The sequence below is a fragment of the Dipodomys ordii genome, unplaced genomic scaffold, assembly GCF_000151885.1.
Source record: "Dipodomys ordii isolate 6190 unplaced genomic scaffold, Dord_2.0 Scaffold20, whole genome shotgun sequence".
NCBI lineage: Eukaryota > Metazoa > Chordata > Mammalia > Rodentia > Heteromyidae > Dipodomys > Dipodomys ordii.
The window spans coordinates 5,426,426-5,441,169 of NW_012267236.1; the positions used below are offsets into that span (position 1 = coordinate 5,426,426).

At 39.6% G+C, this 14,744-nt stretch overlaps 1 protein-coding gene across 2 annotated transcripts in view; it reads right to left on the minus strand.

Moving 5' to 3' along the window:
• Positions 1 to 351: 351 nt before the first annotated feature.
• The window catches only part of Ypel5 (yippee-like 5 (Drosophila)), a 15,077-nt gene continuing 684 nt past the window's right edge, over positions 352 to 14,744 (minus strand). The window contains exons 2-4 of one of the 2 annotated variants that reach the window (XM_013013759.1): positions 14,013 to 14,039; positions 3,659 to 3,823; positions 352 to 2,195 (exon numbers count right to left, since the gene is read on the minus strand). In XM_013013759.1, the coding sequence (XP_012869213.1) occupies positions 1,971 to 2,195; positions 3,659 to 3,799 (366 nt within the window). In that variant the 5' untranslated portion in view covers positions 3,800 to 3,823; positions 14,013 to 14,039 and the 3' untranslated portion in view covers positions 352 to 1,970. The remainder of the gene's footprint in view (positions 2,196 to 3,658; positions 3,824 to 14,012; positions 14,040 to 14,744) is intronic. The other variant, XM_013013758.1, reaches the window with a different exon arrangement.

A 14,744-nucleotide genomic window follows, 5' to 3' on the forward strand; every position in this document is an offset into this window, starting at 1 on the left:
CCACCAGTGCCTGGCAAATTCAAGTTTTTAAAGGAATGTATAGAGGAAAGCTTATGGCTGTACCTGCTAGTCACCTAAAATATAACCTAGTATGTGACATTTGTAATTACTTTTTCATATACCAAACTATAGTTGTCTATCTCCAAGGCAAAATGACCTCAGAGAAGTTAATAAGGGCAAACTCAAAATATTTTTGGCATAACTTAGGCAGAGTTAACAAAGAATGGTCATTTTATCACTTCCAAGCACAGAAAGCAATAGCCATTCAAAGGCATGGAGTGTTTGTTCAGAGATTTTTAAAAAATGATCATTAATAAGATCAGTGGGAAATAATTAGCAGTATTGCACCAATGCAAGACAAAATATACTTTATTTTGACAGCAAATGCACACAGTGCTGTAGGTAAGGCATGCTTCTAGGTATAGGTATCTGCATTTCACCAAAGGCCAGTATGGAAATCAATGGAAATGAATGCTGTTTCTCAAGGCTTCAAGATTTCATTCATTATCGCAGAACAGAGACAATCTGTGTCCAACTTACTTCAAATGCAATATTATACTATACCTACTTAATGCCTCTAACCAAGAGCCCAAAGCTTAACTGTACTCAGAAGTCACTAATATCAATGACAGAAAGCTTTCACTAATTCAACGGAAGCAAATTTCCTTTCTAGACATCTTGAAAACTGAACATGCAAACATTCATGCACTCATTTGACAATTAGCCATTTTTGCTGTCAGATGTTCCAAAAGCAAATACTAGGATACCTAGTATATCCTAGCAGTTTGGACAAGGAAATACTTACACATTAATACTTTATAATGTCATAAAATTTGGGGCTAACACCCTGAGTCAAATTTGACGACCCCTTCTCACCTGAGAGTACCAAGTACAGTTCAAAGCCAATTAACTGAACTTTTAAGGGAAGATCTGAAAAAAGGTAAGGCTAATATGAGATCTAGACCTTTGGGTGAAAACATATAGGATCTGTAAACCTCAATGTCAATGAAAAACTGAGGGGTTAAAATGCTTTGCCCCTCCTTCTAAAACAGATGCAGATTAAAGGCTTTCTGCATGGATATACACCGATGTTCCGTCCAACTGTTTTCGAAATACTGTGGGTATTTAAACAGTATACTTTCATTTATACAAATATCCTCTACAGTCTCAATTTAGTGTAAGATATGGAAAAAGCACTTAACTACTATAAAAGTTACTTATCAAATACTCTGCTCTTCTGTAAGGTGTTTTTAAAAGCAACACAGGACCAAAAACATCCAACTATTACTTTATTTATATTACTATGCTTAAGTTACATGGAAAAAGACAACCAAGCAGTTCTGCCCCATTTCGAAAAAAATTTCCAATCAACACCAATTATGTGGTGACAAGCAACTGGGAATGGTGACATCTTTGGGTCAAGACTGACAAGAAAAAATGGGCTCTGGTGCTACAGTTCATCTCCAACAAGAATATGGCACACTGGCCAGCACAAGCCATACTAACACTGAGCCTTTAGCGCTGGGCACAGATTCGGATCTCTTCTCTGAAGCTAGCAAATCAAGTGAAATAACTGGGTTAAAAAAAAGTTTTAAAATGAAGCCCAAATAAGTTTTAAAACCATGCTCTTGACATATTCTCCATCAAAGTTTACATAAAACACACTTTTTCCACTCTAATAGCCCCAATTTTTTTCCTCACATAGCCTACCATGTAGCTGCAGAGACTCTTCTGCCTCAAGATGTAAACGAAGGGAAAAAATTAATGGCATGTGCATCATATTCTCTACACACTGCTGTTGGATGGAAAATACAAAATTAAAAAAAGAGAGAAAGGTTCCATCTTAGATTCTCACAACCTCTTGTTCCGCAGTTCATGAATCCGACTCTGATGCTAAGGTGACAGTGTATGTAAGTAGATTTGTTTTCAGTGAAGGAAACCTGGGAAAAGATGGATTTATCTCTTTTTCTTCAAGAGTTATCTGATGGTACATGCTCCTCAAAGCCCTCACTCTCTCGAACTAGAGCACGTTCCAGGATCACACGGCCTTCCTTATAACGCTGGCTGTCTTCAGTGGCAAACTCATAGATCCATCCCAGTTTGCTATTGCAGTTTTTGCAGCTCACATCTCGAACCATGTGGCGGCCAGTGAGCATGACTCGATCTTGAACTTCACTGTACTGCAGATTAACTACCTAAAAAACATACAGAAAGAGAATGGCAAAGGCATGTATGTTATTTGTCAAGTAAGTACACACTATTATGGTTGGTGCAGTAACATCGACTTCAGAACAGAAAACAGATGTTGCTACTTCAGTCAAACCCATAATACCCTTCTCAACAGCTGATTTTTTCATGTTGCTAGGAGAGATAAACATTGCCAATTGCACTGTATTGGTCATCTAATGGAACCATGCCTTGTTGTACTAGCCATTTTATACTATTTATACACAAGCTAGTTGTATTTTTGTATTGTAGTGAAAAAAAAAAAACGTCCTGGAATTGGGAGTCACAAAATGTAGGATTCAGTCCAACTACTACTGTATAGTATTTAATGATTATAACTGCAGATAAATAGATGCAAAAGAACATATTACACCATCCATGTTCCAGAAAATGTTTGTCGAATATGTTTCTGAGAACAAGTTTTATATAAAAATTAGATCAGGATACTTAGCCTATTAAACTACTCAGTGCAAAAACAGTTTTCAAATAAGTTCAAGGACAATGACCACAGGGAAGTGGGTTCTAAGACAGTCTGTGATGAATTTCTAATGATTCTAAATAACCAACAATCCTCTATACTTTACTTTCCTGCAACCAGATGTTAAATATTTTTGGCTTCGAAGGCTCTCAGGACTTTACTGGAACTATTTAACTCTGGTACTGTAGTGTCAACACAGCAATAGATAATATATAAATGAACAGGTATGGTTGTTTTATATCAATACTCATTTATTTTTTGGTTGTGGGGCTTGACCTCTGGGCTTGGGTACTGTCCCTCAGCTCTTCAGCTCAAGGCTAACACTCTACGATTTGAGCCACAGTACCACATCTGGCTTTTTCTACTTATATGGTGCAGAGGAATCGAACCTAGGGCCTCATGCATGCAAGGGAAGCACTCTACCACTGAGATACCTTCCCAGCCCATTAACAGCAAATTTTATTTTCAGAAATAGATGGCTAGCCTGCTGCAGCATAACCCCTGTTCTGTATTTAAGTAAAGCTCAAGGGAAACACATAATTCTTCATGTAAGGAACTCTTTAATCCTTTTGAAGTTACATTCCAAACTAGGAGTGGCTACACATGCTTGTAATCCCAGCTACTCAGGAGACAGGAGAAGCACAGGTTTGAGGCCAGTACAGGCAAAGTTAACAGCAAGGTTCTCAAAACAACTGGGAGTATAGCTCAAGTGATAGAATGCTTACCTAGCATACACAAGGGCCTGGGTTCAGTCCCTAGTATGGCAAATATATGTCACTTTCTACTAATGCTTCATAAGGTCTCCTAACAGATAACATAAGCAGTGAGCGATCAATTCTATAGATTTAAGCTCATTCTGGCTCTTCTCGGTATCTGCAGTTCTAAGGAGGGTACTCTGGTGTTGCTGTCAAATATAGCCATTTAATTTAGGAATGGAATTTTTTTCTTACCAACCTTGTTAAAAAGAAATGCTCTACCAGTGGCACCTGTAAACCGGGTGGAGATGAGTTCTGAGCGGTTGGTGAGGATCGTATCACAGTTTGCACAAGAAAACAGGCGAGTACCACCAATATGATCAAGGAAAATTCTTCCCATTTTGATAGCTGAAGTTCTAAAAACCTAGGAGCAAATAGAAAATGAAATAATTATGATTAAAAATTGGCTCGCTAGCTTCCATTTGGGCAATGTCATAGAGAACCATTTATATATGTCATCTTTGCTTCTCAGTATTTGCTATGTGAAACAGCTGACCCTGAACAAAAGGTTCTAAAGTTTGAACTTTGGACAAACTGGCAGATGCCAAACTAAAACCCTTTTAGAAGCAGAAAGAATGTTATCACTGGAAAAAATATGGAAAGTGGAATTTCAGAAAATGAATGATAACAAAACACTGGTACAAAGACAAAGAAAGAACAAACATGTAGCACAGATATTTAAGAATACATCCTGAAAATGTGTTAATTAACGAAAAGGTGTGGGAACTGAGTGGATACAAAGGATAACTGACAAACAAGGGCAGAAAATATGGTGGTAAAACACTTGCCTAACATGCTTGAGGCCACATGCACATATGTGCGCGCGCACGCACGCACGCACACACGCATGCACGCGCGCGCACACACACACACACACACACACACACAGAGTCTGGGAGCAAAAGGTGAATAAATCTGGTTACTAGATGCACCAAAAACTATATGGTGGTGATGGCACTAGTTTTGAGTACAACAGTCTAGGCAGCACCATGGTTTATTTTAAAACTAACATAGCTCAGAGATTGTTACTAACCCCAGAGATGACTCTAAGCCAATCGAAAAAGGCTATTAACTGGTCAAAGGTTATACGGTTGTTAAAATACAGAAAATCAGCTGGAATGCAATGCTACCCAATTTCAAGACAAAGTTCTTCCATTACTTCCCATTAACATCCCCATAAAAAGAGGATCCAAGATGGTCTAAGCCTGGCATAGGACTACAGCATCAAAAAAAGAAAAGGGAAAGGTTACTTTTATTGTCCATACAGAACTTATCTTCAAACCCTATGGATAGAATAAATCACGAAAGTGCTGAAACACTCAAATTTTTTTTAACAAATTTGTGAAACTACAATAATTTTATTTTAATATTTTTAAGTTAGAAAAGCTGGGCACCAATGGTCCATACTTGTAATCCTAGGTAGCCTGGACAGGGAAATCCATGAGAATCTGTCTCCAAAATAATTAGCAAAGTGGGTAGGAAGGTGGCTCAGTGGTAGAGCGCTTGCCTTGCATGCCTGAGGCCCTGGGTTCGATTCCTCAGCACCCCATAAGCAGAAAAAAGCCAGAAGTGGTGCTGTGGCTCAAGCCGTAGAGTGCTAGCCTTGAGCTGAAGGGCTAAGGGACAGTGCCCAGGCCCAGAGTTCAGGCCCCATGACCAACAAAAACAAACAAACAAAAAGCTAGCAAAGAGCAGGACTGAAGGCATACTTTTAAGTAGCTTAAGTAGTAGTGTCTGCTGAACAATCAAACTGGGCAAGGGCAGGGCTGGGAAGGTGGCTCAGTGGTAGAGCGCTTGCCTTGCATGCTCAAGGCCCTGGGTTCAATTCCTCAGCACCACATAAGTAAAAAGAAAAAAAAACTGGGCAAGGGCAAAGTTATAAATTAAAAACTAACTCCTTATATACATCATAATTAATTATCCTAGGAAATATACTTAAGGATATAGATATACTCAAGAATATACTTCAGCCTTCATTTTAAAAACTATTCTGGGGCTAGGAAGGTGGCTCAGTGGTAAAGTGCTTGCATTGCATGCATGAGGCCCTGGGTTCGATTCCTCAGCACCACATAAGCAAAAACAAAGTAAATAAAAACTATTCTGAAGTATAGTTATAAGCTCCTAAGTATTTAATCTTATAAATCTTTAATATGACGTGCAAGGCAGATATAGCTGCCTCTTGGGGTAGGGTTGGGAAGAAAGGGCAGAAAGTCTGTACTCCACTGTCATAAATTTAAAAAGAAAAATTCCAAGGGCTGGGGGCATGGCTCAAATAGTAGAGTGCCTGCCTAACAAGTGTGAAACCCTTCCCAGTACTATCCCCACCCCCCAAATCACCAAACCAAATAACAAAAAACATTCTATAGACTTCCTCTGTGTAATCACTAATAATCATCATTATGACTCCCCGCAAACATTAAGCATAAAGTTTAATAAGGAATACAAAAATTTAATGAATACAATTGCTATTTGAAGCTATGAAAAGGAAAACCAAGGCATTATCAAGAATCACAATAAGTAAACCTTAGACTAAAAACAGTAATTTACCTTTCCAATTACATTTCTGCACAATAATAAAAACTAATCCTTATTGCCTATCTTTATCACCTGTAAAACTCCAGCTTTACTTTTTCCAGATGCTTTACAACATAAATAGCTGCTGTATATAAATCAGACTGTATAACAAGTGGTATAGCACTTTCCTAGCACATAGTATCCTCCCAGGGCAACAACTGACTAGAGATGAGCAGTAACTACTCCTTCCCTGCTTCCTCCACTCCCCCACTCCCATTCCTAGACCATTTCATTTGCTCATTTTCTTGTTTTATACAATCACCTTACCTTGCATTTATGAGACTCACACAATACAAATAAAACATTCAACAGAGCCTGGTGCTGGTGGCTCACACCTGTAATCCTAGCTACTCAGGAAGGCTAAGATCTAAGGATCACAGTTCAAATCCAGTCCGGAATACCTGTGAGACTCTTATCTCCAATTAACCACCAGAAAACTGGAAGTGGTGCTGTGGCTCAAGTGGTAGAATGCTTGCCTTGAGCTGAAGAGTTCAGGAATAGAGCCTAGGCCCAGAGTTCAAGCCTCATGACTGACAAGAACAAAACAAAACAAAAATCATTCAACAAATTTGTGAATGATGATTCATTATGGTTGTTTGTGCATACTGATGAGTTCCAGGAAGGACTCCACAGCAAGGTATTTCCGGTCTCAGTAACAAAGGTATTCAGCTCTCTTAGATGTTTCACTTGAGGGGTCACAGCCAGCTAGAGCTTCTAGGTCTCATTTCAAAGCTCATTTTCCTTCGAACTTGTTACATTTTCATATTGTAATTTACTTCAATCCTAATGCAGTATTAACTAGATGTTTCTGTACTGAGCTTGGCAAATAAAAGTGTTGTGGAAAATGTCATCCACTTCAAATGAATGCTCTCTATACCTTCTACAGAAGCCTTTCTATTTTTGGCTCAAATTACATACAATACAGCTGTGACTGACCATTTGGTACTGGGCAAAAAAGATTTAATATGCCTTCTTTTATCCTGCTTCAAATTCAGTCTATTTTGACTCTTCACCAAAGTATTTTTACTGGATCCAATTATATGATTCATTACCCACAACCAAAAATATATCTGGGCAGAACCTTATGTTACACTATTCTGAGTGTGGTTGCCATTTATAGAGTTCTATCTATGTATTTTTAAACTGTAAAATGTGGGGGGATTTTGCCAAAAAAGACAAACTAGAATGTTATAAAGTGTAGTCTTTAAGAAGTATAAAAACTTCTGCACTGACATTAGGTTCTAGGGTTAAGTATTAGCTTTGCAAGGTTAGAAATTGAACCTAGTACTGACTTAAAACTATTCAATCTCTCAAGAGGATTACATCAACTAGAATGTCATTACTATGTGTCCCTGCAAAATTTATGTTGCATCTTAATCACCAGTGTCATGGCATTTAATGTTGATTGGGTCCTAAGAGCAGAACACCCATTAGGAGATTACTGTCCTCAAAAGAGGCCCCAGAGGGGGCTGCCTTGCCCCTTTCTATCAGATCAGGTAAGGACATAGCTGGATGACACTATCAATGACCTCAAAATAGACCCTTACTTATCAGACACCAAATCTGCTAGTGCCTTGATCCTAAAATCCCCAGCCTCCAAACCAAGCTAAAGAAACTCCAGTCTATAGCATCTGGAAACAGAAGCTTGAATGGATTAAGGCAGCCACACTTTATCCTTTGATGAGGAAGGTCACTAAAAAACTAACTCACCACTTCAGAATCAGGCTTCTTTGGATGATAGTGAACTTTGCTTCAGAATTAATATTTACTGACTCTATAGGACTTCGTATATATTAAATATCATTCAGTTGTGACAATTTTTTTTTTTTTTGCCAGTCCGAGGGCTTGAACTCAGGGCCTGGACTTCTTTTGCTCAAGGCTAGCGCTCTACCTCTTGAGCAACAGCACCACTTCCAAATTTTTCTATTTTTATGGCACTGCGGAATCCAACCCAGGGCTTTATGCATGCTAGGCAAGCACTCTACCACTAAGCTACGTTCCCAGCCAAATTATGACAATTCTTAAGGCAGACATTGCCCTGCTGTTATTGATGAAATAAAGACTGGATACTTGCTCAGTTCACCATTCCATTTCAAGTGTATTACAGTCCAGTTGTTATGAGCATTAAAATGCATTTCAACTTTATTCTAAAAATTGAATATAAATAAAAGATCAAAAAAGAAAAATAAAGCAATTGATTGTTCACTTTCCAAAGTGGCCAAACAAGGCTCTGAAGTAAATCTTGCTCCACCAGTTCTTCTTACTCAGTCACAGTCTGGTAACTGAATTTTTGGGTTGTGGGATTCTGTCTTTTCCCTCCTCCCTACTCTAGGCTCTTCTACCAGTGCTCCTTAATCCTAGGAGACCACAATCAATCACAACCTCCTAGATTAGGGAGAACAAGTAACTGCAAAACTGATAATAAAACAAAAACAGAAACAACCCTCTAGAGACATCAAATTTACCCTATCTTTTACTTCATGGTCCGTGTGTCTATTAAACACACAAGCACAAATGCCACAATTGTGCTGAATTAAGACCAGAAGAATGTGCTCATAAAGACTGCTTCTCTATAAAATTTGAAAGTGTTTTTGACAGGATAGAAATAGTGCTTTTTATGAGACAGGGTCTCAAAATTACAGTGCAGGTTGACCTGGAATGTTGTCGGACAGGCCTTAGCTTCCTGAATGCTGGTATGAGAACCCTGTGCCAGTATACCTAGCTAGAGCTGCTTCTTAAAAATGAACAAAAACCAACTTTACTGGGCTTGGGGTGTGGAGTTCAGTGGAAGAATGCTTGCTGGTATTTATCCAAGAGGCCTGGGTGTAAGTTCTATCCCTACCATCTCCTCAGCACTACAAAAAATAAAAAACCATGGTTTACATATGATAAAGTTTATTCTAAGTGTGCTGTTCAATAATTTGTAGCAATTTTACAAAGATGTAACACCGCTACCACAAACAAGCTTTAGAATACTTCTATTTCCCACAGACCAGTCTGTAGCCAACCCCTTCTCCCACACTCAGCAACCAGCAAGCACTAATCTGTTTTCTGTGATTATTTTTATATCCAAAATATCTCCCACATATGCTAATCACTTTACTTGCCTTAGTGGAATCTCAAGTCCCTTCAGCCACATACTTCTGAAATGGAGTGAAAGCTTTCACAGATGTCCTTTCTCTGTTGATTCTGAGGAACCTTATTGTGTCCCACAGTAGGAAAAATGGGTGCTTTGTGGTACTTATCAGTGCTGCTGTTCAAGGTTTATGGAAGAAATTATGGCCAAACCCAAAATAAATGCTCAGGTTTACTTAACATGCTCCCTTCCACATCAGCATTTCAAGTAAAACCCAGTAATTTGATAATCTTATTTTTTATTTATTTTTATTTTTGTCCATCATGGGGCTTGAACTCTGGGCCTGGGTGCTGTCCCTCAGCTCTTCAGCTCAAGGTGAGCACTCTACCACTTGAGCCACACTGCCACTTCCAGTTTTCTGGTGATTAATTGGAGATAAAGAGTCTCAGACTTTCCTGCCTAGGCTTACTTTGAACCACAATCCTTAGATCTCAGCCTCCTGAGTAGCAAGGATTACAAGTGTGAGCCACCAGTGTCTGGCAATAATCTTAATTTTTAAAAATAAGACTTCCATTCTAGTTTTGCACAGCTTACAGTCTGAAATAAGAAAATTACCCAACTCATTTGTGGGAGAGTGGTAGTCTCAGTATATCCTCTTACCTGAAATTATCAAGGGCCGGGTTAAAAATATAAGTGAATTCATTAGTGATCTGTAGATTATATTTCAGTAATGTTTTCAACTTATTCTTCCCAAATACCTCCCTTTGATTAGAACTTCAAATTCCTATTTTGCCAGGAGTTTCTGGGGGAAGCAGATTTTAGGACCTCTACTTTTGTATTTTAATTTACAGAATTTAAATAAGAAAAAAAAAGGTTTCTCTTTCAGTAATCTATGAAAGACAAAATCCCCAGGAATGTATTATATTAAAACTGGACATGGGCTGGGAATATGGCTCAGTGGTAGATTGTTTACCTAGCATTCATGAAGCCCTGGGTTCGAATCCTCAGTACCACATACACAGAAAACACAGGAAGTGGTGCTGGGGCTCAAGTGGTAGAGTGCTAGCCTTGAGCAAAGAAGCTCAGGGACAGTAGTCCAGGCTCTGATTTCAAGCCCCAGCCCCAGGACTAGCAAAAAAAAAAAAAAAAACACTGGACATGACAGATTATATAATTTCTTAGTTTGTAGGTCATTAAGTAATTCTCTAAGAAGTCTATTTCTTGTGTATATACACTTGTATATATACACAACTGAAACATGACTGTATTTTTAGTCTGTATTTTCCTTAAAAGCAGGGATGAGCAAACAAGAGGCCCATGGGCCAAATGTAGTTTGCTCCCGTCTAAGCTAAAAATTAATTCTTTACTTTTTAAATGGATGATAAAAGAAACAAAACAAGGAATATTTTGTGACACAGAAGCATTACGTGAAAGTCTAACAAATAGTGATATAACGTCTTTGGCTCACAGCCATCCACGTTTGTGCACACTCAGCTGCTTTCTCAATACAATGGCAATCTAATTAGTTGCTAATCAAGTTTGCTACACAAACTTGGGGTCCCAAAATTCAAAATAATCACAATTCCTCTCCTTACAAGTAAATATCCTGCTCAAAAACATTCATGCCGTGAACACCTTTTTAGTTAGAAATCCATTTTTTTCTTAGAAAAAACAGAAACTTGTTAATTAGGTTTAAGAATCAACAGAAACATTTGACAAGATTAAAGTTCCTTGCTCCCAGTTTAAAATGGATTTTCTAGATAAAATTCTTAACTTTCTAAAACAAGTTCAATGTTAAAGGTTGAAGATGAACTATATAAAGACTATATACACTGATATTTATATACCTAGTTACATATAACATATATGTGTGCAAAATATATATACACATATATATATATGAAGGATGAGAATCAAATGGACGTACTATATTCTGAGAACAAACAATAAATGCTAAACAAAGGTCAGTGAAACTAAGACTATCTTTTTCTACATATCCCATTCCAACTCCCCCATCACAGATAAGGAAACTCGGCTCAGAAAATAATAAACAATGAACTGTTTTTACCTCCTCTTGCTGGCAGAAATGTAAGAAACGAAGGGACAGAAATTAGGAAACCTTCTGAAGCATCTCAAACTCTTGGTGCCACCATGCTACGTCTTAAAATGCTTTTCTTCCCTATAATTAAACATCCAATTTGGTCTCAACCCTGGCAAGTGGAATTAGCAAAAGGAGGCACCACTTCCCCCAACATTAAAAATATCAGGGAGAACAATAGGTATCTATTTGCATCTCATAGGACCCTTCAAAGAAAACCTCCCAGGGGCTGGGAAGGTGGCTCAGTGGTAGAGCACATGCCTTGCATGCCAGAGGCCCTGGGTTCAATTCCTCAGCACCACATAAGCAAAAAGAAAAAAGCTGGAAGTGGCGCTGTGGCTCAAGTGGTAGATCACTAGCCTTGAGCTGAAGAGCTGAGGGACAGCGCCCAGGCCCAGAGTTCAGGCCCCATGACTGGACCCAAAAAAAACAAAGAAAACCTCCCAGTTCTGAAAGACCTCTCTCCAGTAAAGGAATTATCCACAAACACACACTTCAAGGAATTCCACTCCAGGATAGATCACAGGGGAGTTTTCATTGTACCAAAAAGGGGTACACAGTCACCAAAACTCTGAAGCAGGAATTCTGCTACATTAGAACCTAGTTTATGAAGGGCTAAAGACATCTGCCCTTTTCCCTGAGGCAGTTTGGTTTAAATCAAAACAGAATCATGTGGAAGACATGAGTATTCCATTTGCAGACTCTTCCTTCAAAACAAACTAAAGAGGGCTGGGAAGGTGGCTCAGTGGTAGAGTGCTTGCCTTGCATGCATGAGGCCCTGGGTTCAATTCCTCAGCACCACATAAGCAGAAAAAAAAGCTGGAAGTGGTGCTGTGGCTCAAGTGGTAGAGCCCTAGCCTTGAGCTGAAGAGCTGAGGACAGCGCCCAGGCCCAGAGTTCCGGCCCCACGACTAGACCCAAAAAAAAAAAACTAAAGAACAAAACCCAAAGAATTGCCAATGCTGGGTTAACTACAATATTGACATCATCATAAACACAATGCTTCTATAATTTTATCAGGTATTATATAGATTTGTAGCTATTTTATACTGACTTGATGTTATACAGGGAAATAAGTTATACTCATAAAACTAATTTTCAAGTTTTTGTAGAAATATTTACTGCCAAGGTTAAAGTGACAGAGGAATGTTATATATGCCTTTGTTCTTTCCTTGTAGAATACCTTATTTTATGTCTTGTTTCCAAGTTTACTACATTTCTATAATTCTGCTTAATCATCACTGGAATATAAGACCAGCCATATAACTCAGTTATGAGTCAGCAAACAATCTGAGTTGGTAATCTCCCCAAAAAGTCTGTTGGCATGAAAATTCATGATCTCCTGTTCGTTGTGATACAATGCTTAAAGTTTTGAACTAGATGATGTGAAGTTCAATTTAACTTCTGATTTCCTGATTCAAATGTCAGAGTAAATTCCTGTCTAGCTAAGATTTGGGTCCTATATTATATGCACCAATTACCACACAGGATTACCAGGGAAATAAATATTGATGTAATTAAGGCACTATAAAATCTTAAAGGATATTCTGGGCATAAATATACTGAATATACAGTAATATGTTAAAAATTAACCTCAGGTCTCACAACATTTGAGGGGTGAAAGTTTTACTTAAAAAAATTTTTTTAATTGGCAAGGCAACATTTACTTCTGTGCAAAATGGGGCAAGCAAATACTAAGTTTCTTTTCCACAGAATATTTTTGGACTTGTTTCTAAATCTGCTTCTCTTCCCTTTCACTTAAAAAGGGAACCGTAGATGCAAATAAGTCTAGAGAGAAGTTCTCAATGATCCAGCCAGATAACATTATTTTTATATATTATTTTTAAATAAGTATTTCACCAATCTTGTTTACAAAAGCTACTGTTAAAGTTCAACTTAGGTTTTCCATATAAATAATTAAAACAAATTTCACCACTTTTTGTACAGATAAGAAGGTTGCTAGTTATCAACTGTAGTGGGCAGTAGCCCAGATGAAAGTTAACAAAAGCAGACATTCACTCCTTCCAAAGAGTGTGTAGTGTACTTGATGTTCCAGAACATACCCAGAAAGACAATGGGGATATCTGTGTGCCATATTCCACAAGCCTCCACTTTCTTGCTAGATGTAAATGTTCCAGGCCTAGTATTTTTTTAGTCCTTATCTGCCTAAAAGCAACCAAAGTCTCTTCATTTTCTAAGCCTAAGCAATTACTTCCTCTTCATTGCCCAATCTTTGATTTCTTGTAAACTCTTATTTCATGATTTATATCTATTATATATGTGTACATATATACATTTATATGGGGTTTTTGTTGTTTTGTTTTTTGGCCGATAGTGAGGCTTGAACTCAGGGCCTCTGTTCTCACTCTGCTTTTTCAAGCGCCAGGTTTTGTCTGGTTAATTGAGTATACACTCTGCAAGATTTGCCTGCCCAGGCTAGCTTTGAACCTCAGATCTCAGCCTTGGGAGTAGGATTACTGGCATGAATCACCGGGGCCCGGATTCATAACTAATAATAAACTGTGTTGTTACTCAATTTTGTGACTTTTTCTAATTTCCTTTTAACCTGACCCAGAATAAGTATGTGAAAAACTTTCAGGAAACGAATTCACCACAGTCTTTCACATCTGGCATAAATTATGTGCTCTGAAAACACTGCGTGCTTTCTGCTTCCGCTTTACTGGGTTGCAGCTGAGGTCCTGTATATGTGTCTGTACAGGTTAGCTAACACCTATCCTATTAGCCCAGTTACTTCACCAGCAAGTCTACTAATTTTCCAAAAACACAAGGTTAGCCCGAGGTTACTTCAGATTTTCCGTCTGTCCAGAAGACCTGGAATAAAAAATCCTCAGATTACCAATAGGGCTCAGTAAACAGAAAAAGTTTAAAAATAAATGAGCTGTACACCTTCCCCGACTCTCCCTTGAAAGGGAGATTAGTCGGTGTCAGGGACTAAACCGATCTGTGTAGCATTTCAGTTTCCCACTCCGGCTGACACGGAATACTCGCTCGTCCTGCCCACCTGCACTCGAGGATGGAAGAAAGGGGGTGTGCAAGGCGCGCCTACCTCCCCACCGGCCGGCGCGAGCAGGTGGCGGGACGGCTACGCGGAGGAGGGATGGACCGGCCCCCCGCAACTCTGCAGGGGAAACCGCGAGGCCCTTTCTTTCCCTCCCCCCTCCCACCCCGCCCGCAGAGGGCCCAGCTGATCATGGTCCACGTGACGCCTGCCGGCCAATCACGAGGCGCCGGGCGGCGAGCGCGGCGGTGGCGGGGCCTCCTCCGGCACAACAAACACGGGCAGAACAGCTGGGCGGGCGCTGCGGCCCGGCCGGGGCAGGTTGCCCGTCGGTCTCCCCGAGCCCGACGTACAAAAGGGTAAAGGCGGTAGCTGTTTACCCGACGGGGCAGAGGCGGGCACCGACCCCGCCAGGCACGAGCTCAGCCATTGGGAGCAGGCGGGGGTCGTCTTCCAGGCTGCGGCGACCCCCACGCCCGGCCGGGGACTCCGCGCCGGGCCCCGGGGCGCGGGCCTGC